Source organism: Tamandua tetradactyla, chromosome 1 (genome assembly GCF_023851605.1).
Source record: "Tamandua tetradactyla isolate mTamTet1 chromosome 1, mTamTet1.pri, whole genome shotgun sequence".
Taxonomy (NCBI): Eukaryota; Metazoa; Chordata; class Mammalia; order Pilosa; family Myrmecophagidae; genus Tamandua; species Tamandua tetradactyla.
Genome location: NC_135327.1, coordinates 86423748 through 86447883, shown reverse-complemented (window position 1 = coordinate 86447883; position 24136 = coordinate 86423748). Strand labels below are relative to the sequence as shown.

Below are 24136 nucleotides of genomic sequence, written 5' to 3'. Positions count from 1 at the left end.
TGTCAAATGTTGAAGCAGAAAATCCTTAAAGCAGCAAGAGAAAAAGCAACCTACTACATACGACGGTAACCACATAAGACTGAGTTCCGACTATTCAACTGACTTTGTGGAGGCGAGAAGGCAATGATATGTTATATTTAAGATCCTGAGAGAAAAAGACTTCCAGCCAAGAATTCTGTACCCAGCAGAATTGTCCTTTAAAACTGAGGGAGAGATTAAAATTTTCACAGACAAACAAATCCTGAAAGAATTAATCAACAAAAGACCAGCCCTTACAAGAAATACTAAAGGGAGTTATACCAGTTTTTAAAAAAAAGACAGGAAAGGGAAGTCTGGAGGAAGGCACCAAATTTAAGAGTGCCAGTAAGGGTAACTTAAAGGATAAAAAGAGAAAGAGGGAAAAGAATATATAAATCTGACAAACAATATCCAAAATATAAGATGGTGGATTCAATAATAACTTTGTTAAGCAACTAAACTTAACCAATTAAAAGTAAAGCAACATTTGTTGATTTTAATTATCTAGAATTTGGGACAGAAATGAAGAGGTCACATACTCTGTTGGTACTAAATTTAAAAAGAACAGAGCACTGAATGGAAAGAAAGATCTAGGACTTCAAAGACAAGGTAATAAAAGAAGTATACTTCAGTCCAATTCTTTATAGATGGAAATAAGTTCTCACACAGGAGACTCAGTTAGTATGTGGATTTCTTCTTGGCTAGGAAGGCTGTTATTTCTTGATCCTTAATTGGCAATTTCTAAATCTTCCCTATTCTGGGCATGGAGGTCAAACACTGTTGTAGGTCAAGTGGGTCCATTCCTTTCCTGGGTGGTTGTATCACATGTTTCATAAGTATAGTTTTAAATAGGAGGTAGTAATACTACCTTTCCCTTCCTAGCTATGGCTGTAGACAGGCCAGCACCAAAGGAGATCAGAATTTCTCCTTTGTATTCTTAGTATCTCTTTCTCTCCAGAGGATATGTAGATTGATTTTTGTATTACGAACCAGGTTTACTCTGTCCCAACATATTAAGTTTTATTACATGTAAGTTTTTTTAAAATTTATTACACAGTAAGTTTATTATTACATAATTTTAGTACACAGCAGATAGATTTTGTTGGGAAGATAGCTTTATGGCAATATATCATACTTGAGCTACAGAACTCAGAATTACTTCAGAATTATTTTAAAGATTAGAAAGGTATAACCTGTCACCCATGAAAAACCTTTGTACTGGTGAAAGTTACAAACCTTGTTTTTTAATAATTTCCACGTTTCTCACTAGGAAAATATCATCATTGTATATGTTAAGAATATATATATATAATTACATATATTACTGTTAGTATATAACATTACAACATATGTTGCAGATATGTATATTGTTAAATATTAGATATTATATTGATCTGTTTTACTTTATAAGTGTTCCAGTTTACAAGCTGCCAGAATGCGATATACCAGAAATGGAACAGCTTTAAAAAGGGGGAATTTGGGCAGTCCATGGTGGCTCAGCAGGCAGAGTTCTTGCTTGTCATGCTGGAGACCTGGGTTCGATTCCTGGTGCCTGCCCATGCAAAAAAAAAAAATGTGCGTGTGGAGGGATTTATTAAGTTGCATGTTTATAGTTCTAAGGCCATGAAAATGTCCCAGTTTAAGCAAGTCTATAAAAATGTCCAAATTAAGGCACCAACGAGAGGTTACCTTCACTCAAGAAAGGCTGATGAAGTTCAGGGTTTCTCTCTCAACTGGAAAGGCACATGGCTAACATGGTGATGTCTGCTAGCTTTCTCTCCAGGTTTCTTGTTTCATGAAGCTCCCACGGGGGTGTATTCCTTCCTCATCTCCAAAGGTCTCTGGCTGCATGGACTCTTGGCCTCCTGGCTCTTTAGCTCCACTCTTTTAAAGGATTCCAGTAAGCTAATCAAGACCCACCTGGTATGGGTAAAGTCACATCTCCCTCTAATCAAAGGTTAATACCCACAGTTGGGTATCAAGTTTCCAACCAGTAGTACTGAATAGGGATTTAAAGGAATGGCTGCTTCCACTAGATGGATCAGGATTAAAACATGGTTTTTCTAGGGCACATAATCCTTTCAAGCTGACACAGTAAGAGAAAATTTAAAGCAGGTGCTTAACTACTGAAGATCATGAACCAGTTTTTTTCAGGGAGAGGATAGGTGGGTAGTGTTGGGTGGGTTCACTGGTTTTCTAAACTTACTGAAGTATATATAATTGAGATATTTATCATGTATTTATTTTCTGGGAAGTGACTACATATTTTGATTCTCAAAAGAGTTATCCACCTCAAAAATTAAAAACTATAGGTACAAAGTATTTTATCTAATTGGAGGTATGGCATTGACTTACAGTTATTACTGTGCTGAAATAAATTTTTTTTTAATTTGTAGCTGTGTTTTATTGAGAAAAATATCTTGCATTGGATAGTTTTGAACACATACATGCACCTATATATTGAAATAATGTTTTAATTTTACATTTTGAAAGAATTGTAAGCAAAAGTTACAAGTACAGTACACAACATTTTTCCCCTGACACACTTGCTCCCAAAATGATTCAGTGTTTCCCTTCCTCCAGGATGTTCTCCTACATAACTATAATATACCATCAAAAGCAAAGTAACATATGCATGTTCGTATACATACACCTATACCATATTTATTGCTTTATCTATCCATATGTTGAAAAATATGAGTTCACATATATTATCTCCAGTTTTAGCCTATTACCACAGGGACCATTCTAGTCTTCTTCCTTTCCATACTTCTTTCTTCTGATGGTGAGAAATCATTATCCTTAATATTTACTTATTTAATCAGTCCCTCTGTGTGTAACAGATCTTCTGCCACTTCTTTCAAGCTCCTCCCTCTCCATCTTTGATGCAGAGGCCCTCCTCATCTCTCTCATGTTCCTGACATTCAGTGGCAGACCAGTCTTCTCATGTCTGTGTTTTCCTGATCTTGTTTGGACTAAGACTCCTTCTGCCAGGTCTTCTGCCAGGCTTCCTTAGAAACCTTCCTTATCCTGCAGGCTCTTATACCCTGCTTTGGGCCACTCTGGGTCTCCCTTTTATCCACAAGAGAAGCGTGAACACTTACCTTTTCAGCCCTATATATAGTGGCTTCTGTATTGAGTTGTCAGGAAGAAAAGTTGAAGAGAAAGCTGAAATAATTTGAAGTGTTTAAAAACAATATTTAACTGTATTCAATAAATCCTTTATGAATAGAAGAAATAATTTGACATTGATGCTAAAAAATGTAGGGGAATTGGTAAAATTGTGTTTTTATGCCACCATAGGAAAAAATGACAGATCAAAGTTCTGAAAAACTTCAGCTTGGAAATGAAAGATATCTGCCTGGGTGTATAGTGTTGCAGAGTTGTTGTTGGTTATATTTATATATATGTGATGGGCTGAGTTTGGAGAACTTTATGGTGGCCCCATATTTACTAACAGTGGAAAAAAATAGGTAAATGTGTAGAATAAAAGAAAACTTGAGATTCTGGGTCTTCTGTTTTTACACTGCCCAGACTCATAACTAAGTGTATGATAAATATAAGGTAATTGTGAATATCACAGAATCAAATACCAAGCATGTTTTATGTTCATACTTAACTAATGCAAGTCTTTGTGACAGAAGACTATAAAAGGTTATTGTGTTACGTCAAAATAATTACAGTAATAACATAAAATATGAGAATATTTATAGCAGGCTTGTCATGAAACAATAGAATTTAACTGATTAGCTGACATATACCAATCAGCAGTAAAGTACTAGAAATTATGGGCCATGCTAGTGATATAAAAATGGAAATGACCACTTCCATTTCAGGGAATACACACTACTAATTACAATTTATCTTAATAATGCTGTAATGGCCTGTATTTAAAGTACCATATAGACAGTCAGAGGAGTTACTCTGACTTAATGAGGATAATATCTTATTGGCTTGATGGGACAGATTAGAATCCTGAAACTTGGAATGCACCATTGTATTTAAATTAAAATTTTATCATTTATCTTCGTAGTTCTCTAAAAGAGCTAGTTGTACTGGTATTCTTTTTAATATGATTTTATTGAGATATATTCACATGCCATATAATCCATCCAAAGTGGATGGCTCACAGTATCATCATACAATTGTGTAGTCATCAACACAATCAATTTTAGAATGCTTTTATTACTCCAAAAAGAAAGATAAAAAATAGATATAAAAAAGAAAACCCAAATCATCCCATACTCCTTATTGCCCCTCCCCCATTGCTGAGCCCTAATATTGCTGTGGTACATTAGTCACTGTTAATGAAAGAATACTAACTGTAGTCTGTAGTTTGCCAATAGGTACATTTTTCCCATATGTCACTCTACTATTGATTCTTTTTAAAGGTGTTGCACATTTGTTCTGAAATGGACAACTTTGTTATTTTGTAGAGTTCACTGGTATACATTCCCATACTTTAACCTCTAGCTTTTCTTCTGATGACATGCATGACTCTAAGCAAACCCTTTCAACCACTTTCACAAACAATTCAGCACTATCACTTATACTCACAATAATGTGCTTCTGTCATCTCTATTTCCAAATGTTTAAGTTCAACCTAGTTAAAAGTCCTGTATGTATTAAGCAACTGCTTCCCATTCTCTAGTCTCATTCTATTTGCTGGTAACCCATATTATAGATTTTATGACTTTGAGTTTACCTATTATAATTAGTTCACATTAAGTGAAATCATACATTTTTCTTTTATGTCTGACTTATTTCATTCAGCATAATGTCCTCGAGATTTATCCATGTTGTCGCATGCTTTAGGACTTTATTACTTCTTACTACTGAGTAATATTTTATTGTCTGTGTATATATCACATTTTGTTTATCCGTTTATCAATTGAGGGGCACTTGGGTTGTTTCCATCTTTTGGCATTTGTGAATAATGTTGCTATGAACATCAGTGTGCAAGGGTCTGTTTGCATCCGTGTTATCAGATCTTCTGGGTATATACTGAGTAATAGGATTGCTGAATTGTAAGACAATTATATAGTTTTCTGAGGACCAACAAACCATCTTCCATAGCAACTGTACCATTTTCCATTCCCACTAGCAGTGAATACAAATTCCTATTTCTCCATATCTTCTCCAACACTTGTAGTTTCCTATTTGTTTAATTGCAGCCATTGTAGTGGGTGTGAGATGATACCTCATTGTGGTTTTGATTTGCATTTCCCTAATGGCTGGTGAAGATGAGCATCTTTTCATGTGCTTTTTTTTAGCTGTTTGCATTTCCTCTTTGGAGAAATATCTATTCATGCCTTCTGCCCATTTTTACATTGGGTTGTTTGTCTTTTTATTGTTGAGTTTTAGGATTTATTCATGTAGATATATACTTTCTTCAGCTTATAACTATGGCAAGCATTTTCCAATGTCAAATGTTTTTATTATTTTTTTTAAGCTAACTTTTAGTGGCCAAATAATACTAATTTTTATAGATGTATCATAGTATACTTAAATCTATCTCACATTGTTGGACCTGGAAGTTCCCTCTCCCCCTTGCTTCCTTATGATTAAAAATAGTATTTTGATGTTTTATCCTGGGTGCTTGATTCCCAGAAGCAGATGACACGGTAAAGAATGTGAATTGAAAATATTTACCAATTTATACAGGACTTGTTTATGACATCCTTTCTTATATTGAGTGGAAATGTTTTTTAAAATAAAACAAAATGACCTTGCAACATTGGTGTTTAAAAAAGGTTCCTCATTTTAATTTATACATGTCTTTGTCGATTTGGAATTTTTTTATCAAACTTTTTTTATTAAGCTAATTAATACTACTAACAACAATTTCTTTGTTTCATTTACTGTGATTATTTTAACTATACATAATTGTGCTTTTTTTAAATTAAGAACTTGTGATGAGTGAGATTCACACAATTACCAGTGTGATTCACACATTCCACTGCTGATCCTTAGAATATAAATTTTGTTATATGAGATTTATCGAATGTATGCACTTGAAAGAACCCTTGGGTTATCTTGTTCAAACTGTTAGAGATTACCCACCTGTGCTTTGAAAGCCACTCCTTAGCATCACTGTCTAGAATAAGCTCCCTGCTCAAGTATAAATCACCAGCTTTCCTCCATTGTTGTAGCCACTGGATATCCAAGTAAAATTATTTATTTGATATGTGCCTATCTCCTTTCCTGGCATCTCTCCTTTACTTACCCCCTAGTCTGCTCTTTGGTGTCCTCGAGTCCTTTACTCTGATATTTCCACAAAACTTTCATGTTCTCTTGCTCTGATACTCTAAAACTAGCTGTTTCTCTACAAATTAAAACTCTTGACTTTCTTAATGAATGCCACAATTGTAATTTGTAATGCCACAATTACAAATTAAGAGCTAAAGTCTCATTTTTCCAAGATACGAAAAACCTGAATTCACAAGAATACTTGATTTTTAAGAGGGAATGTTTATTAAATTATCAAGTGGACTTTCAGCAATAATTGAAGACATTTCTGGAAGGAAGTCTGCTTCCTTCCAGACTTCTGGAGACTGCCAGAACTCAAAACAGTATTTGACTGCTGATTTCATTTCTTTTCAGTTTAGCAAAAGAACTTATAGAAACTTTATGTACAACTTATGAAAGGTTGTGGGACTCTAAGTCAAGATTAATTCTTATGCATGAAACTAAAACACAGACACACACAAAACTTTGCAGTTGTTAAGATTTTGCTGTGTGAGTTTCTAGTCCTTTTTTACTTTCCATATGCACATTTTAATATGCAGTGTACAGATTATAATATTTTATTCAATATTACGTTTTTCCGGGTCACTACATATTCTAAATATGTTATTTTCAAATAGCTACATAGTGTTCATTTGTATAGGTGTCCCAAAGTTTGTGTAACTGATCCTTTATTGAATGTTTACGTTCTACTGGCTACACAAATTTTTAAATGTATTCATGATTACTTCTTTAATTCTGCATAAGTGAAATTACAGACATAGTACAGGCTTTTAAGCATGTAGATATATAAAACTTAATTCATAGTACAATATCCACTATAGGAGAGCTTCCAGATTAACCCAGCCAGCTCTTATTCTAACATTATCTACCTTTTCAAAATACAAAAAAAAGTGTATTTGAAATGCTATTATTATGCTATGCATATTTTTTCTCCTATATGGACTTTATGTTTCTAAAAAGAAGTGAATATTTTCTTAATCATATGTGTATTGAAAGAGGTACTTGATAAATACTTAGAGGTTCTATTCCCTGCTACATTTTTTTCCATCTAGATCAATTTATACCAGCGATTCATTGTATCTGCAAAGTTGTGATAATCCATTTTTGGAATAATTAATCATGAAAAAAACTTTCCAATGAACTTGGCTATACAAATAGTACTTTTTTGAGGACATAAATGCTCCCAGTTCTAGTATTTAGCAAAAGCTCAATAAATAATCATAGAATAAATTTATTTGTCTTTGTTTTTACCCATTGTAATGATTCCAACAGAGGATAGCTGTTGGGATAGAGAAAGCTACAGAGTATGGGAATTGAGATTATTCAGCTTAATGAAATCTTAATGTTCCTCTGGCAGTTTGGTATGGAAGTAAAAATTACTCTCTTTTAAGTAGAAATTAACAATTGAATACCCAGACTTAGGTACAGCCTCATTACTTTCAACATTCCTTTTTATTTTTATTTTGAAGCCAGTACCCTTTTATGTTATTATGCTGCCAACCTTAACCCTTCTACCCTGTCCCCTAGTCTTTAATGCTTATTTTTTTTTGCCGCTGCCTACTTCACCTTTGACTCTCAATCCTTTTTTTTAAGTGTTTGTTTTCTTATTTTTTAAAAAATACTTTTCTTGAGAAATATCCACACACATACTGTCTATCCATATTATACAATCAGTGGCTCACAACATCATCATGTAGTTGTGTTGTATTCTTCACCACGATCAGTTTTGTAATATTTGTATCACTCCAGAAAAAGAAATAAAAATTAAAAAAAAAAAAAGAGCTTATATATCCCACACCTCTTAACCCTCCCTCTCATTAAACCATAGTATTTCAAGCTACCCAATTTTAACCCTTTCTCTCCCCCTGGTATTTATTTGTTTTTTATCCTTATTTATTTATTTTTTACTTATCTGTCCATACCCTGATAAAAGCAGCATCTGACACAAGGTTTTCACAATCACATAGTCTATATTATAAAAGTTATATGGTTATACAGTCTTCTTCAAGAATCAAGGCTACCGGAACCCAGTTCAACAGTTTCAGGTACTTCCTCTTGCCATTCAAACACAATATAGACTAAAAGGAATATCATATAATGCATAAGAATAACCTCCAGGATAATCTCTTGACTCTTTAAATCTCTCAGCCACTGAAGTTTATGTTGTCTCATTTATCTTTTCCCCTTTTTGGTCAAGAAGCCTTTCTCTTTCCCATTATGCCAGGTCCTGGCTCATTCCCAGGAGTCAGGTCTCACATTGCCAGGAAGATTTATACCCCTGGGTTGACTCTTAATAGTTATCCTGGAGTCTCTTTTTTCTTCCCCTGGGAGAAAACATGAATGGTAAGCAAATATTTCTTTGCAACTTCCCATTATTGATTCATATAATTATGTCTCAACTGTGACAGGATCATTTATTTCTCACAGCAGCCCTCTGGTGTAGATACTGCTATTATCTTCAGTTTATAGATGGCAAAACTGAGGCACAGAAGTTGGGGTTTGCCCAAGTTTACAGAACAACTTTATCAGTGGCACTGTGATGAGAGATTTCACAGAAATTTTGAGCTCCAGTGGACTGTCTAAGCTATAACCTAGACTTTTCCAGAGTTTCACAGCTATTTTTCTTACCATTTGGGGTATTTGGAAAAAAGTTTGCAGTGACTTAGATTAAGGGTATGTGGTACTTCAGGAAGCATAGAGAAGGTTGGGATTCACTTTATTTATGTCTTTGGAGTGCTTCATAGGAAAAAAGTTCTGAAGAATAAGAATTTTATCAAACTTTTCCTATAAAATTTTCCAGATGCTTTATTTTATTCTTTGCTACCAAGTAAAAGGACTACCCATTTCACTACAGAATAGCTTGTTAGTTTAGAGGTTCCATATCAATGTCATACTAGTCACAATGGTTTGTAAGGTGACTTTGCTTATAGGAAATAAGTTTGATTATATCAGTCTTATTTGAATGACATTTTGGTAACTTCTTTAATGTGATAATAAATCACTAAAACAAAACAACAGTAACCTGTTGGCATCTCATTTATATGAACTTAATAGTTTTTGACTAATAGTGCTTTAGGAAAAAGTTCATGCATCAGAAGATTCAGTATATCTATCATGTCTTTGAAGAGATGTTCTTTTTCTTTTTACTCTAACTGCTAATGAGGGATTGCCATTTGGATGGAGGATAGCAGTAGGATTTGATGCTGAGAGTAGATAAAGAATACTCAGTCAGAAAAGATTAAGCTGTTGAACTTGGGCTTTTTCTTCTATCTCCCCTAAATTTTTAATTGCTTTGACTTAACTTTTCCCACTTCATGCTATTGGCATAAAAGCTATGGGCCTACTGTAACTCTCAAGACCAAGTGGGTCAGGAAAAAAACGGAAGCCAGTATGCTTCTTTGACCTGCTCAGTCTAGGTAGTACAGCATTGTGTTTAAGGACATGAGCTTTGCTGACCAGGTTGAGATATAGTTCTGTTATTTGCTAGAGATATGTGTCCTTGACAAGTTACGTAATGTCTCACAACTTTTGCTTATTCATCTGAATCTTACATAGTTTTGTGTTGACTAAAGAACTTGAAAGTATTTAAGTGCTTAGCTGTCTTGTACTTGGTGTTGAGTAAAATTGTTCGGTATTACTGTTAATGAATATGTTACAAAACTATCCCATGTCAAATATGGTCCAACCTAGTTAACAAGATACGGAAATTATTTGGTAATTTTGGAGCAGAGGCCTAGGGGATAAATGAGAGTGGATATTTAGAGAGGCAGTAGAACATGAGCACTGGAGTTTTGCTGCCTGGTGTCAGAGACAGCCTTTACTATTTAGTAGCCTAGTTACTTTGGGCAAGGCATTTTACTTCTTTGTGCCCAAGTTTTTGTCTTAAAACAGGAATTATGATAGTGGTATCTCATAGGGTCATAAAGATAAAATTAATCAGTGCTTGTGAGGTACTGGCACACAGGAGAACTTAAACTGTTTTGGCTCTTATTTTCGTTGTCAACATCTATGGCTGAGACTTGTGGTCCTGGGGTATCTGGAGATTCAGAATTTGGAGAATGCCACCCACAGCCCCTGTGGTGACATGTGACAACATCTGGAGAGGTTTTTGGTTGTCACAACTGGTCTGGGTAGGGGGTTTGCTACTGGCATCTAGGACAGAGATGGAGTCAGCATCCTACAATGCAAAGGGCGGTACCCCTAACCCACCAGAAGAAAGAAAGAAAAAAAAAAGATTATTTCCTTTTTGCTTTAATGTTGATAGTGCTGTGATTGAGAAAACTTGTAACAGAACTAGCCCCATCGCCAGCATCTGCATTAGTCTGGACTCAATGCTTCCTTTCCCTTTTTCATTTACTCTTTTCTTTCTTACTGGAGCCAGTACTCATTTTTCTCTAACGCTATCTTCATATAGGATCCCAGTAATCCTACTCATATTTACAATGCCTGTTCTCAAGTATATTTCTTCTTGGCTTTTTTTGTAATATAGTATAACATAGCATCAGTTCCTTTAAAAGAAACTTTGCATTAAAAGTTGTATAATTCATATTTACTATAGAAAAACTAACATGTAAAGAGGGAAAATCAAAATGACTCATAACCTTCCACATAGAAATAACCAGTATTAGAAACTTGATATACTCCCTTCCAGATCCTCCCCTTAAAAAAATTATAAATGGATATTTTTATTTTTAGAAATCTAAATTCTAAGGATATTTAGTAAAACAGTGAAGTTCTTTTTTCTCCATCAGTTCCTCTCCCTTCTTTAGAAATAAGCATTGTAAGTTGGTACAAGTCTTTTGTCATTGTTTCTATGAATTTACATGCACTCCCATGTAGATTTTATTTTGTATAAATAGTATCATGCTATATAAATGCTGCTCTGTGAATATTTTTCCCCTATTGTGTTATATATTATATATTTATCATATCAATACATAAAAGGGCTACCTTATTTTAAGCAGTTACACACAGTATTCTATAGTATGTATTTACCATCATTTATACAGACTGCTATGATGGGCATGGATGTTCACAGTTACAAACAGTGGTTAAATAATATCTTGTGTTTTTATGTACACATGTAAATGTTTGTATAATGTACATTTTTAGAAGTGAAATGATGGGTCAGGAAGCATGTGCATTTACATTTTGATAGACTGCCAAATTGTACTTCAGAAAGCCTGTACCAATTTACAGTTTCACCAAAAGCCATTCTAAAGATTGACCTATTTTCTTTGGACTTACTCAGTTTGAGCTGAAGCTTAGGATTTTTCTTTTGCTCTTTTAATAAAAGCATTTAAAGCAAGTATTTATCAGTTTAGTCATATTCCTTTGATTTTCTTATGTAGTGCTTATTTTTGTATTAAGTAGTTTTGACCTAGGAATTGAGGAGAATTGTTTTATATCCAAGTGAGTAGATGGATATGATATTCTAATGGATGAGATTCTTTTGTTAATTTCTTATTTCATCCATTGTGGTCAGAGAATGTGATCTGTAGATTTCTGTTTTTCAGTATTGATTAAATTTCTTTGTAGTCTCATATGATTGGCTTATGTAAGTTTGAACAAAAGTATTTTAAATATATATTTACTATATACTTGCGTATGTTGTAAAATTACAAACATTAATTCTTCATATCCCCTCTATTTTTTAACCACTTGATTTATCAGTGTCTGAGAGGCCTGTTAATTATTCACTATGGATGTTCTGTCAACTCTTCATAATTTCTAGGGGTTTTTTTTGCCTTATATTTTTAAAATTTGTGTTGCTTTTTTAATTCCTGCCCCTATCATACGAAAGCTTTCAAATAAATCAAAGTAAAGTTTGTACAAGAGACAAAAATAATAAATTCTAAAGAAATTCTAAAGAAATGGTGAAAACTTAACACCCAATTTCTTTCTTAGATCAAGGCATATGCAGTAATAATATGATGATGATAAAGTACAGAGTTGAATAGTCCAGAAGCGATAGCTCTGCTTTTTGAAGTTCTCGGCTTCCCCAACACCTTCTTTTTGTTGTTCCACACAGTCTGAGATGGCTAATACAACTCCGGGCAATGTGCTTACATTCCAGCCAGCAGGGAGAAGAAAAGAACAGGGGCTTTTCACTAATTTTAGAGAACATTCCCAGAAACAGCAGCCTGACTCAGACTCTGGATCTTTGTCACAGAGAAACTTTTTTTTGAGCTATGAGTTGGTGTCACTTACCTCTCATAAGTGCTCTTACGCATATCTTCATTATACTGTGACTGAATAAATTTTTAATTGTAGGTTTCTCCCACAGGAGTAATTCTGTGTGTGTGTATGTGTGTGTGTAGAAGAGGGATAAGAACAGATTATCTTTTAAAATCTTGTGTCACAAGTGCATTGTATGGAAGAACAGATCATATGTGCACTTGTAAGTAAATATATATCTATTTTTGTTAATTGATCAATGCATGTTTTAAGATTCTTACCCATTTTTAAATTGGCTTTTAAAATCAATAAGCTGTAGGCTAAAGTTTTTTAGTGACTTTTAAACTCATCCTATGTGCATTGATAGAGAACTGTTGATTTTTTGTTCTGAAAGGGACCTTAAATTCAAAACATCCTAATTTTAATTCGTCCTGTTCCTTTCCATATTTTCTTGTATTCCTAATCTCATTAAATGTCACAGAAATAAGACTTTATTGAGTATTTACAGTGTACCAGGCATTGTACTGATTTCACGTGTGGGTTCTAAACATAGCTTTGGGGTTCCCTTCCAAGTCATTCACCAATGAGATCATTCCCTCCTGCCTTAAGAGGTAATAGAGACTAAAGCCTCAGTATTCCTTTGTCAGTATTTCTTTGTTTAGTCAGAGGTTCCCTCCTTTACTGTCCTCCCTTGGTCCCCTTCACGTTTCCATCCCTTACTCAGCCTCCCCACCATCCTTTCCACTATTTCCTCCGAATTACCCAGTCTGTGTTCAACAATTTTCTTTTGCTAAATTCTCAACTTCTTCTTCTTACATTCCTTCTACCTCCTGGCCCTGAATGAAACTTGGTACTTTGAGGACCATTTTTCTTACAGCTTATAACTCTCCCAAGGAGGAGCTTTGTTCTCTCATCTTTTGAACCTCAAAGTGGGGAGCTGGTTTTCCTTATTTCTGTTCCAGATTTTATTAAAATCTTATTTCTTTCAGGCCTGCAAATTGGAAAGAAATAGTAATAATTTTTGTTCAGAAAAATTTGTTCTGAAAGTAAAATGGCAATTTTCTAAACTATAGGGAAAAAATAAACAAGGTTTTCTTTCTTTGATTTATCTCATCTAATTGAGTTTGAATCTTTGAGATTGTCTTGATCTTTATGTTTACTTGAGTTTAAGATATGAGCTATGAAATATGTAATCAAATTTGATTTGGGATGTAAGAAATAGTGCAGTAAACGAACATTTTGACTGTAAGAGACTTGTTTTCAAAAGTGTTGATGGGGGGGAAATGCATCTCAGAATTGAGCAGTTGTTTTAGAATTTGGAGTTTTACATTACTCATAGAGTCGACTTAGAAATTATTACAAGCCTGAGTGTGGAGATGAGAACTAGAGAAACACTTCATTCCACTTTATGGGTGAATAATACTCCTTTGTAGGTATATACCACATTCATTTTATCCATTCATCTGTCAGTGGATACTTGAATTTTTTCCACCTGTGTGCTATTGTGAATAATGCTGCTATAAACATTGGCTTGCAAATACCTGTTTAAGGTCCTTTTTTCAATTCCTTTTGGTATATAACTAGAAATGAAATTGCCAGGTCATGTGGTAACTCAGTGTTTAACTTTTGTGAGGACCCACCAAACACACTATCAATTTTAACACTTTGCCACATCAACTGTATCATTCTATTTATCCATCTTTCTAACCAGTTTTTAAAATAATTGCCATACTAGTAGGTGTGAAGTGGTATCCCATTGTGGTTTTGATTTGCATTTCCCTGATGACCGATGATATTCAGCATCTTTTCTTGTACTTGGCCATTTGTTTATCTTTGAAGAAATGTTTGTATTAGTCCTTTGCCCATTTTTAAATTGGATTGTTTGTCTTTTTGTTATTGAGTTGTGGGAGTTATTTATATATTCTGGTTGTTAAATCCTTATCAGATTATAGGAATTCCAAGTAGTTTCTCCCATTCTGAAGGTAGTCTTTTCACTTTCTTTTTTTTTTTTTTTCACATGGGCAGGCACCGGGAATCAAACCCTGGTCCTTGGGCATGGCAGGCAAGCACTCTTACCTGCTGAGCCACCGTGGCCCACCCGTCTTTTCACTTTCTTGATAATGTTCTTTGATGCACATAAGTTTCTACTTTTGATCATCTCTAATTTATCTGTTTTGTTGTTGCGAATGCTTTTGGTGTCATATCTATTAAATCATTTCCAAATCCAAGATAATGAAGCTTTTCCCTTATGTTTTCTTATAAGAATTTTATGGTCTTAGCTCTTAGGTCTAGATCCTTGATACATTTTGAGTTAATTTTTGTGTAAGGTATAAAGTAGGGGTCCAGCTTCACTCTTTAGCAATTAGAGATCCAGTTTTCCTAGCAACATTTGTTAAAGAGACTGTTCTTTCCCCATTGAATGGTCTTTGCACCCTTGTCAAAACTCATAGATACCATACCCCTTACTCTTCGCCCTCATTGACCACTAATATTTCCATCTACCCAATTTATTTTACCCTTTCCCCCCTATTATTTATTTATCTTTGTATCCATGTATTTTACTCATCTGACCATACCCTGGATATAAGGAGCATCAGACACAAGAATACCAAGATTTATATATATATATGCTTCTAGAAGGAAATATTGATAGTTCTGATTATCCCCAAATGCTCGGCTTTTATTCTAATCTTCCCCTCTTCATTCAAGAGATAAAAGTTAGGAAAGAAGCAGATATGGAGAACCTGTAACAATTTCCGATGATTTTAGAATCTGGAATCTTTACATTTAAAACAAAGTGGCATCCCTTTAGTTAAAGGGGTATGTCCAGAAACTACCTAGAAAAGCATCTTTACTCTTTTGAGAGCTATTTTAAGAACACAGTCTAGAAATTGAAATAGGAATAGGAATGTAAATGTTGTAACATCAGGGTTTTAGGCTAAAGATGCCTATTAAACTAAGTAAATTATCAACATTAATCAATACTTTTAAGCTGGGCCTAATTGAGAGTTATAATTTGTAATTTATTTTAACCTTATATCATGATGCATACCTTGAAGCTATTCGTATCTGGTGGAAACTAACTGTATACTTGGTATGGTGTACTAGATTAGACACAAAGGGTTAAAGAAGAATGTGTGATCTTAGAAAATGTGCTCAAACTTCCTCCATTCTCACCTCTCACCTGAAACAGTAGCACTGTAAAAAGTAACTGCCCAAGTTTTTTGGAATCTGGTTTATGAAGAGGTACCCTTACACTTAAGGTGATTAACATATGGATAGGTAATTTGGAAAGTATTTTATGTGGTCCCAAGTTTTATACTGAGGGGCATTGTGATTTATTTTTCTTTATACCAGCAGGTTTTCATAGCTGTGTTGATGTCTTGTGCTGGTCATTCATTACTTAATCATTATTGTTTACATTTTTTCTCTGAAGCAGCAATATGTAATCCAACTAGGATGAATGGCTTTGGTTTCTAGGAATACATTACTGTTAAAAATGGAGATTATTTTTTGAGACAAATTTCTTTTAAAAAATATCAGATTGTAGAACTGTGAAACTGGAAAGGAATCCATGGAAACATGATTCTACGCCTCTTCTTTTATAGATAAGAAAATGAGGGCAAAGAGTTTATTCTTTGGGGGTCTTTTTCTCTGTGTCCCACCAAGAAAATACTTACATAAAGCAAGTTCCAGTATGGTTGAATGTTTAAGGTGGGTAAAGTGGCTGGGTTTAACGATTTTTTCCTTTTCCTTTTAGGTGAATCTGGATTGGGAAAGTCAACATTAATCAACTCGTTATTCCTCACAGATTTGTATTCTCCAGAGTATCCAGGTCCTTCCCATAGAATAAAAAAGACTGTACAGGTATGTATATTAGTATTGTTAATTGACAGTGAAGCTGGAGTAATGTTAACACACAAAAAACACATGCCATCACTTTTATAATGCTTGCCTAGAGATAGGTGGAAGTTTGGTTTCAGCCAATTTGTAAAGAAGTAAACAGGAGTGTTCCTAAAATAAAAACAGACAATCTTCTAAGGAGAAGTACAGGTAGTGAGAGAAACATACCTTGATCAGAACCTTCTAAATTTGTCCTCAGGAATAGCCTTAGGATAACATAGTGTATAGTAAATAAAATCCCTAGAAAGTTAACACTGTCTGATATGGATAGCCACTAGCCACATGTGGCTTTTTAAGTTTAAATCAATTAAATAAAGTTAAAAATTCAGCCTCTCACTTGCACCAGCCACATTTCAAGTACTCAACAGCCACATGTGACTGCAGGCAATCATTTTGTGTAACACAGATATAGAATATTTCTACCATTGCAGAAAATTTTATTGGACAGCATAGAGAAGATATGATCCATATGAAAGTCATTGTCACTGTTTTAGTTTGCTAAAGCTACCAGAATGCAATATACCAGAAATAGAATGACTTTTAAAAAGGGAATTTATTAAGTTGTAAGTTTACAGTTTTAAGGTTGTGAAAATGTCTAAATTAAGGGACCAGCAAGAGGTTACCTTCACTCAGGAAAGGCTGATGCCATCCAGGATAACTCTGTCAGCTGGGAAGGTGCATAGCAACATCTTCTGGCTTTCTCTTTTCATTTCATAAGGTACCCCAGGGGAATTTTCCTTCTGCATCTCCAAAGGTCTCTGGCTGTGTGGACTCTGAAGTTTTTCCAAAATGGTTCCCTCTTAAAGAGCTGCAGTGAGCAACCCCACCTTAAATGGGTGGGGACACATCTCCATGGAAACAACCTGATCAAAAGATACCACCCACAGTTGGGTGGGTCACATTTCCATGGAGGCAACTTAATCAGAAAGAGCCTACCTAACAATATTGACAAGCTTTAAAGAACATGGCTTTTCTGGTGTAATCAACAGTTTTAAACTAGCACAATTAGCTCAATATAATGTTCTTTGTTAGTGGGTAATACCACCTGATAGAATGACAATAACAGTTCTTTATGGCTCCCAAGGTGTGTGTAGTCTAGCTTAGTGCATCTCAGTCTTTAATGTATATTCAGATCACCTAGAGATCATGTTAAATTCAGTCTATTCCATTAGGTCTCAGGTGAATCTAGTTTCTGCAATTCTAATGAGTTCCCAGGAGATACTGTTGCTGTTGCTCCACAAACTACGCTTTGAATATCCAGGTGCTAGATTTAGACCCTAGCTTGGGACTATATGGTTAGTAGCCACTAACTGAGATGCTTTTTTAAGTATAAAATGCACCCCAGATTTTGAAGACTTAGAATGAAAAAAATTTTTTTAATTAATAATTTTTAAATGTTGATTACAGATTTAAATGAAAATTTGAATACATTGGGTTCAATAGAATATATTTATCTGTTTCTTAGTTTTTTAAATGGCTGTTAGTTTCAAAACTATGTGTGTTGTTTCACATAATATTTTTACTGGACAGTGCTGTTATAGACCCCTGTACAATCCAAAAAAATGTTGGGTTGGTACAGTAATAGCACATGAGCAGAGAGGAGGAGAGTGAACAGTTCTGGCTGCAGTAGGAATCATTGAGGCAGCGATGTTAGAATTGCATTTAGAAGACTGATAGTGGTTACCTCATGGACAAGATGGAAGGACAGCCTGGACATTCTGGGCAATAACTCACATATATCAAACTGTAAGATATGGTTTATAGTAATTAAATCCCTAAGGGGTGAATATTTCATTTATTTCTCCTGGTTAAAGTTTTCCTATTTTAGGCTTTTTATTTTTTTTAAATCCTTCATAGAGCTTGATATTTCAAATTAACTGGAAAGGTATGTTCTTAAAACTTGAATCTACATTGCTTACTTATTTTTTGATGAAAGAATAATGGGTATTTTACCTTGAAGCAAAAGGTTAAACTTTTGGCTTTCTTACATGGGTATTTAAATTCAAGGTCAGTAAAATAGGTATGTAGACATTTTTAATGAACCTTACAGTGTAGAGTCCTAAGTTCAGAAATATTTAGTATAAAAAATCTGCTAGATATTGTCTTGGTTTGCTAGGCTGCCGTTAACAGTGTACCACAAACTGAATGGCTTGCTAGGCTGCCGTTAACAGTGTACCACAAACTGAATGGCTTAGAACAATGGAACTTACTGTCTTACAGGTCTGGAGGCTAGAAGTACAAAATCTTTAGGGGAGTATCTTTCCTTTTCTCTTGTTAGCTTCTGGTGGTTTGCCAGCAATCCTTGCGCTTCAGTCTTTGCCTCAGTCATCACACGGTGCTTTCCCTTTCTGTTTGTGTCTGTGTCTAAATTTCCTCTTCTTTTAAGGACACTAGATATATTAGATTAAGGTCCCACCCTACTCCAGTACAACTTTGTTTTAATTTAGGGCCCTATTTCCAAATAAGATGACATTCACAGATACCAGGAGTTAGGACTTAAGCATCTTTTTTGGGAGGACACATTTCAGCCATGACAGATATTAACTGTCATGTGCCTATCAGTAATGCTCAGGTAAAGAAACTTTGAATTTTTTTTTGTGGTTCTAGTCCATAGCATAATGCCATACATACATTAATAGTAAAACCTACAACTACCACTTAGTCATTATCATCTTCCAAGTCCTAATTTAAGCACTTCAGATATATTAATTTATTTATCCTCATAACGTATTTATGGGATAGGTGGTATTATTATCGCCACTGTACAAATAAGGAAATTGAGGCATACAATGATTAAGTAATGCAGAGCTAAGATTCAAATCCAAGCAGTCAGGTTTAGTCTGCACTCTATCAAGCACATAATCTATACTGTAGATTCTTAATAAATGTTATTTGAATGGTTTAACCAACTCTTAATGAGTAGATTATCTTTTCTGCCTCTACCCTTTTTTTTTTTTTTTTTTTACATGGGCAGGCACCGGTCCTCGGGCATGGCAGGCAAGCATTCTTACCTGCTGAGCCACCGTGGCCTGCCCTCTACCCTTTTTTAATAATGCTGGGTCCAACAAATTATTAGTTTTCTTTTGCTATATTTTGCCTTTTCTTTTTTGGTTCTGACATATGGAAATAGTTTTCCCAATTAGGCAGTTTAGACAAAATGAAGGCAGAATGATTTAATCAGTGAAATAATCTCTTCATCATAGATATGATGTAGGATGGTAGATAAAAGGACACAGAAAATGCCTCTTGTAGGTTATATGGCTGCTGTATCTGGTGCTACCTATCATGGAATAGTTAAGAGGAATGTTTTGTCTTACTTTCTAAAGTCACAAATGGTATACACATCATGTTTGCTATTGCTCATTAGGTTTGAATTTGCAGGCTAGGTTCAAGACGATACAGGCTTACCTCAGAGACAGCTTCAGTTCCAGACCACCACAATAAAGTGAATATTGCAATAAAGCAAGTCATATGAGTTTTTTGTTTTCCAGTACATACAAAAGTGTACACTCTAGTATATTAAGTGTACAATAGCGATAGTTCTAATAAAACTGTACATGTCTTAATTAAAAAAACTATTGCTAAAAATTGCTAACCATTTTATGAGCCTTCTTCAAGTCATACTGTTTTTGCTGGTGGAGAGTCTTGACTCGATGTTGATGGTTGCTGACTGATCAGCGTGGTGGCTGCAGAATGTTGGGGTGACTGTGGCAACTTCTTAAAATAAGACAACAGTGAAGTTGGCAGCATCATTCTTCCTTTCACTCAAGATTTCTCTATAGCCTGTGATGGTGTTTCATAATATCATACTCATAGTAGAACTCCTTTCAGAATTGGAGTCAGTCCTGTCAAAACATGCACTGCTTTATCAACTAAGTTGATATAGTATTCTAAATCGTTTGTTGTCATTTCAAGACTATTCACAGCATCTTGAGATTCCATCTCAAGAAAGCACTTCTAAGCAACTCCTCATTTATTAAAGTTTGATTATGAGATTGCAGCAATTCAGTCCCAACTTCTACTTCTAATTATAGTTCTCTTGCTTTTTCTACCACATTTGCAATTACTTCTCCACTGAAGTTCTGAACCCCTCTAAAGTCATCCATAAAGGTTGGAATGAACTTCTTCCAAACTCCTGTTAATATTGATATTTTGACCTCTCCCATGAATCACAAATGTTCTTAAGAGTGGATTCAGCATAATTTTTGAGTCCTAGGATTTTCAGAATGGTGAATGAGCATTGGCATTAACTTAAAGTCACCAGCCACAAACAAGAGCACCAGTCTGTCCTTTAAGCTTTGAAACCAGGCACTGATTTCTTCTCTTGAGCTGTGAAAGCCTGGATGTATCTTCTACCAGTGTACTCTATGGCATTTTTATCCACATTGAAAATCTGTTTGGTGTAGCCACCTTCATCAGTTATATTATCAGGATCTTCTGATAACTTGCTGCAGCTTCTACATCAGCATTTCCTGCTTCACTTACACTTTTATGTAAGAGAGATGGCTTCTTTCCTTAAACCTGATGAACCAACCTCTCCTAATTTCAAACTTTTCTTTTACAGCTAGCTCCTCACCTCTCTCAGCCTTCATGGAATTGAAGATAGATGGACCTTGCTCTGAATTAGGCTTTGTTTTAAGGGATCTTCTATTCAGATCACTAAAACTTTCTCCATATGAACAATAAGCTGCTTTAATTTTTTCATCATTTGTGCGATCACTGGAGTAGCACTTTTAATTTCCTTCAAGAACTTTTTCTTCACATTCACAACTTGGCTAATTGGCATGAGCAGCCTAGCCTGGCTTTTGGCCTTTCTTGGCTTTCAACATGCCTTCTTTCACTAAGATTAATCATTTCTAGCTTTTAATCTCAAATGAGAAATGTGACTCATCCTTTCACTTGTACACTTAGAAGCCACTGTAGGGTTTTTAATTGGCCTAATTTCAGTATTGTTGAGTATCAGGGAATAGCGAGTCTTGAGGTAAGGGAGAGAGACTGGGAAATGGCCAGTTGGTAGAGCAGTCAAAACATACACAGCATTGATCAAATAAGTTCACTGTCTGAGGGTATGGTTTGTGGAGCCCCAAAACAGTTACAATAGTAACATCAAAGGTTGCTGATTACAGATCACCATAACAGATACAGTAATACTGAAAATGTTTTAAATATTGCAAGAATTACCAAAATGTGACACAGAGACACGAAGTGACCACATGCTGTTGGGAAAATTATGCCAGTAGACTTGCTCAACACAGGATTGCCACTCAATTTGTGAAATTTGTAAGCTCTATGAAGTATAATGAAATGTATGCCTATAATTTAGAGAATTTTTTAAAATTTAGAAGCTGAATATATGAATATTGATTATACTGCAAATACACATTTTGTGAACTTTGCATAATATGGATGTTCTTGGAAGTGTGTTTCCTTACATGTTTCTTCTTTTTCATTTCCTGGCATGCTGTTGTGAGTTCATGCAAGGGTCCCACTTTTGTTTTTCTTTTTTTCGCCCTTATCTATGTGACTCCTACACCCCTTAGCCCCATACACAACTAGATATATTAAATATATATTCTTGGATACACACGAATCTTTGAAATAAATGTACTGCTTTGTATATGATTTCAAATCTGTACTGTGTAGTACTATACAATAGATCTTTTTCATTTTATTTTTAATTTATTTACTTATTTATTTGTTAATTTACTGGAGAAGTTTTAGGTTTTGCAGAAAATACAGACTTCTCAAGTGCACTCTTAAAACACAATTTTCCTTACTGTTACAACTGCATTATTATGGGAACCTTGTTACAGTTGATGAAACAATATTTCTATAATTATACTTTTGACTATAATAAATATTTTACATTAGGATTTACAGTTTGTCTTCTATAGTCTCTGGTTTTGTTTTCTTTTTTAAAAATTTTTATTCTAGTAACATACAACCTAAAATTTCCCCTTTTAAGCATATTCAAATATATAATAAGTGGTGTTAATTACATTCGCTTTGTTGGGTTACCATCACCACCATTCAGTACCAAAACTCCTCTGTCACTCTGACCATAAACTCTGAACCAATTAAACATTAACCTGTTAACCTGTATTCTAGTTGCTGACTCTGAATTTTCCTTTTCTAATTATTTCATATTACTGAGATCTTATATCTCTTTTTGTCTCTGGATTATTTTCACTCAACATGCTGTTCATCCATGTTGTTGCATGTATCAGAACTTCATTCCTTTTCTTGGCTGAATGATATTTCACTTTTGTATATACCATATATTGTTTATCCACTCACTTGTTGATGGACATTTGGGCTGCTTCCACTCTTTGGCAGTTGTAAGTAATGCTGCTATGAATGTTGGTGTGCAAATATCTGTATGACTCTTTGCTTTCAGTTCTTTTAGGTATATACCTAGAAGTGCAATTGTCAAGTCATATGGTAATTCTGTACTTAACTTTCTGAGACACTGCCAAACTGTTTTCCATAGCAGCACATCATTTTACGTTTCCACTGACAAGTGAGTATTCCTATCTTTCTGCATCCTCTGCAACATGTCATTTTCTGTTTCTTTTCTTTCTTTCTTTCTTTTTTAATATTTTGAGTGAGAACTCTTCAAACACATACAGTTCATATATGGTATGCAAATCAGTAGCTCACAATATCATCACATAATTGTGTATTCATCACCATGATCATTTTTAGAACATTTGCATCACTGCAGAAAAAGAAATAAAAAGAAAAGAAAAAAAATTATTCATCCCGTACCTTTTGCCCCTTTCTCTCATTAACCACTAGTATTTCAATCTGTGCAATTTTTTAATCCTTTATCTTCCCCTGTTATTTAAGGTAAATCAGAATACAGGGTGTACAGGATGATATGGTCCATGTTTTAAAACTTCAATTTTCATAGGAGACCAAAGGATGGAATGCTTGTTTCTTTTTATAGTAGACATTCTAGTAAGGTGGTGGTTTTGATTTGCATTTCCCTAGTAGCTAATACTGAGGAGCTTTTTTTTTTTCATGCGCTTATGAGCAAATTCTGTATTTTCTCTGGAGAAATGTCTGTTCAGATCTTTTGCAGTTTTAAATTAGGTTGTTTGTCCTTTTGTTTTTTTGAGTTGTAGGATTTTGTCTATATTCGTATATTCTAGGTATTAAACTCTTATTAGATATTTGGTTTCCAAGTATTTTCTCCCATTCTGTAGGTTATCTTTTTTTTTCTTTTTAGTAGCTTGTCTTTTTACTTTAATGATGAATTCCTTTGATGCCCAAAAGTTTTTAATTTTGACAAGTTTCCAGTTATCTATTTTTTTTCCGTTTGTTGGTCATGCTTTTGGTGTAAAGGCTTAAGAAACTACTGCATAACACAAGGTCCTGAAGAAGCTTCCCTGTGTTTTTCTCATGGAGTTTTATACTTCTTTTTTTTTCTTTTGAGTTAATTTTTGTGAGTAGTGGGGGCATATGGGTCTGCTTTCATTCTTCTGCATATGGATATGCAATTTTCCAAGCACTGTTTGTTGAAGACACTATTCTTTCCTCATTGAGTAGATATGGCGCTTGTCAAAAATCAATTTGGCATAGATGTGAAGGATTGTTTCTGAAATCTTACATCAATTCCATTGAACTATGTCTGTCCTGTGCTAGTACGATTGATTACTGTATCTTTGTAGTAAGTACTAAAATTGGGAAATGTGTTCTCCAGTGTCATTCTTCTTTGTCAAGATGGCTTTGGTTATTTGAGACCCCTTACCTTCCATATAAATTTGGTAAATTGGTGTTTCCATTT

General features: G+C 34.5%; 1 protein-coding gene across 4 annotated transcripts in view; it reads left to right on the top strand.

The window, feature by feature from the left end:
• The window catches only part of SEPTIN7 (septin 7), a 121716-nt gene that overhangs the window by 49815 nt on the left and 47765 nt on the right, over window positions 1–24136 (top strand). For all 4 annotated transcript variants that reach the window (XM_077119926.1, XM_077119918.1, XM_077119910.1 and 1 more), the window contains one exon: window positions 16205–16311. In XM_077119926.1, the coding sequence (XP_076976041.1) occupies window positions 16205–16311 (107 nt within the window). The remainder of the gene's footprint in view (window positions 1–16204; window positions 16312–24136) is intronic.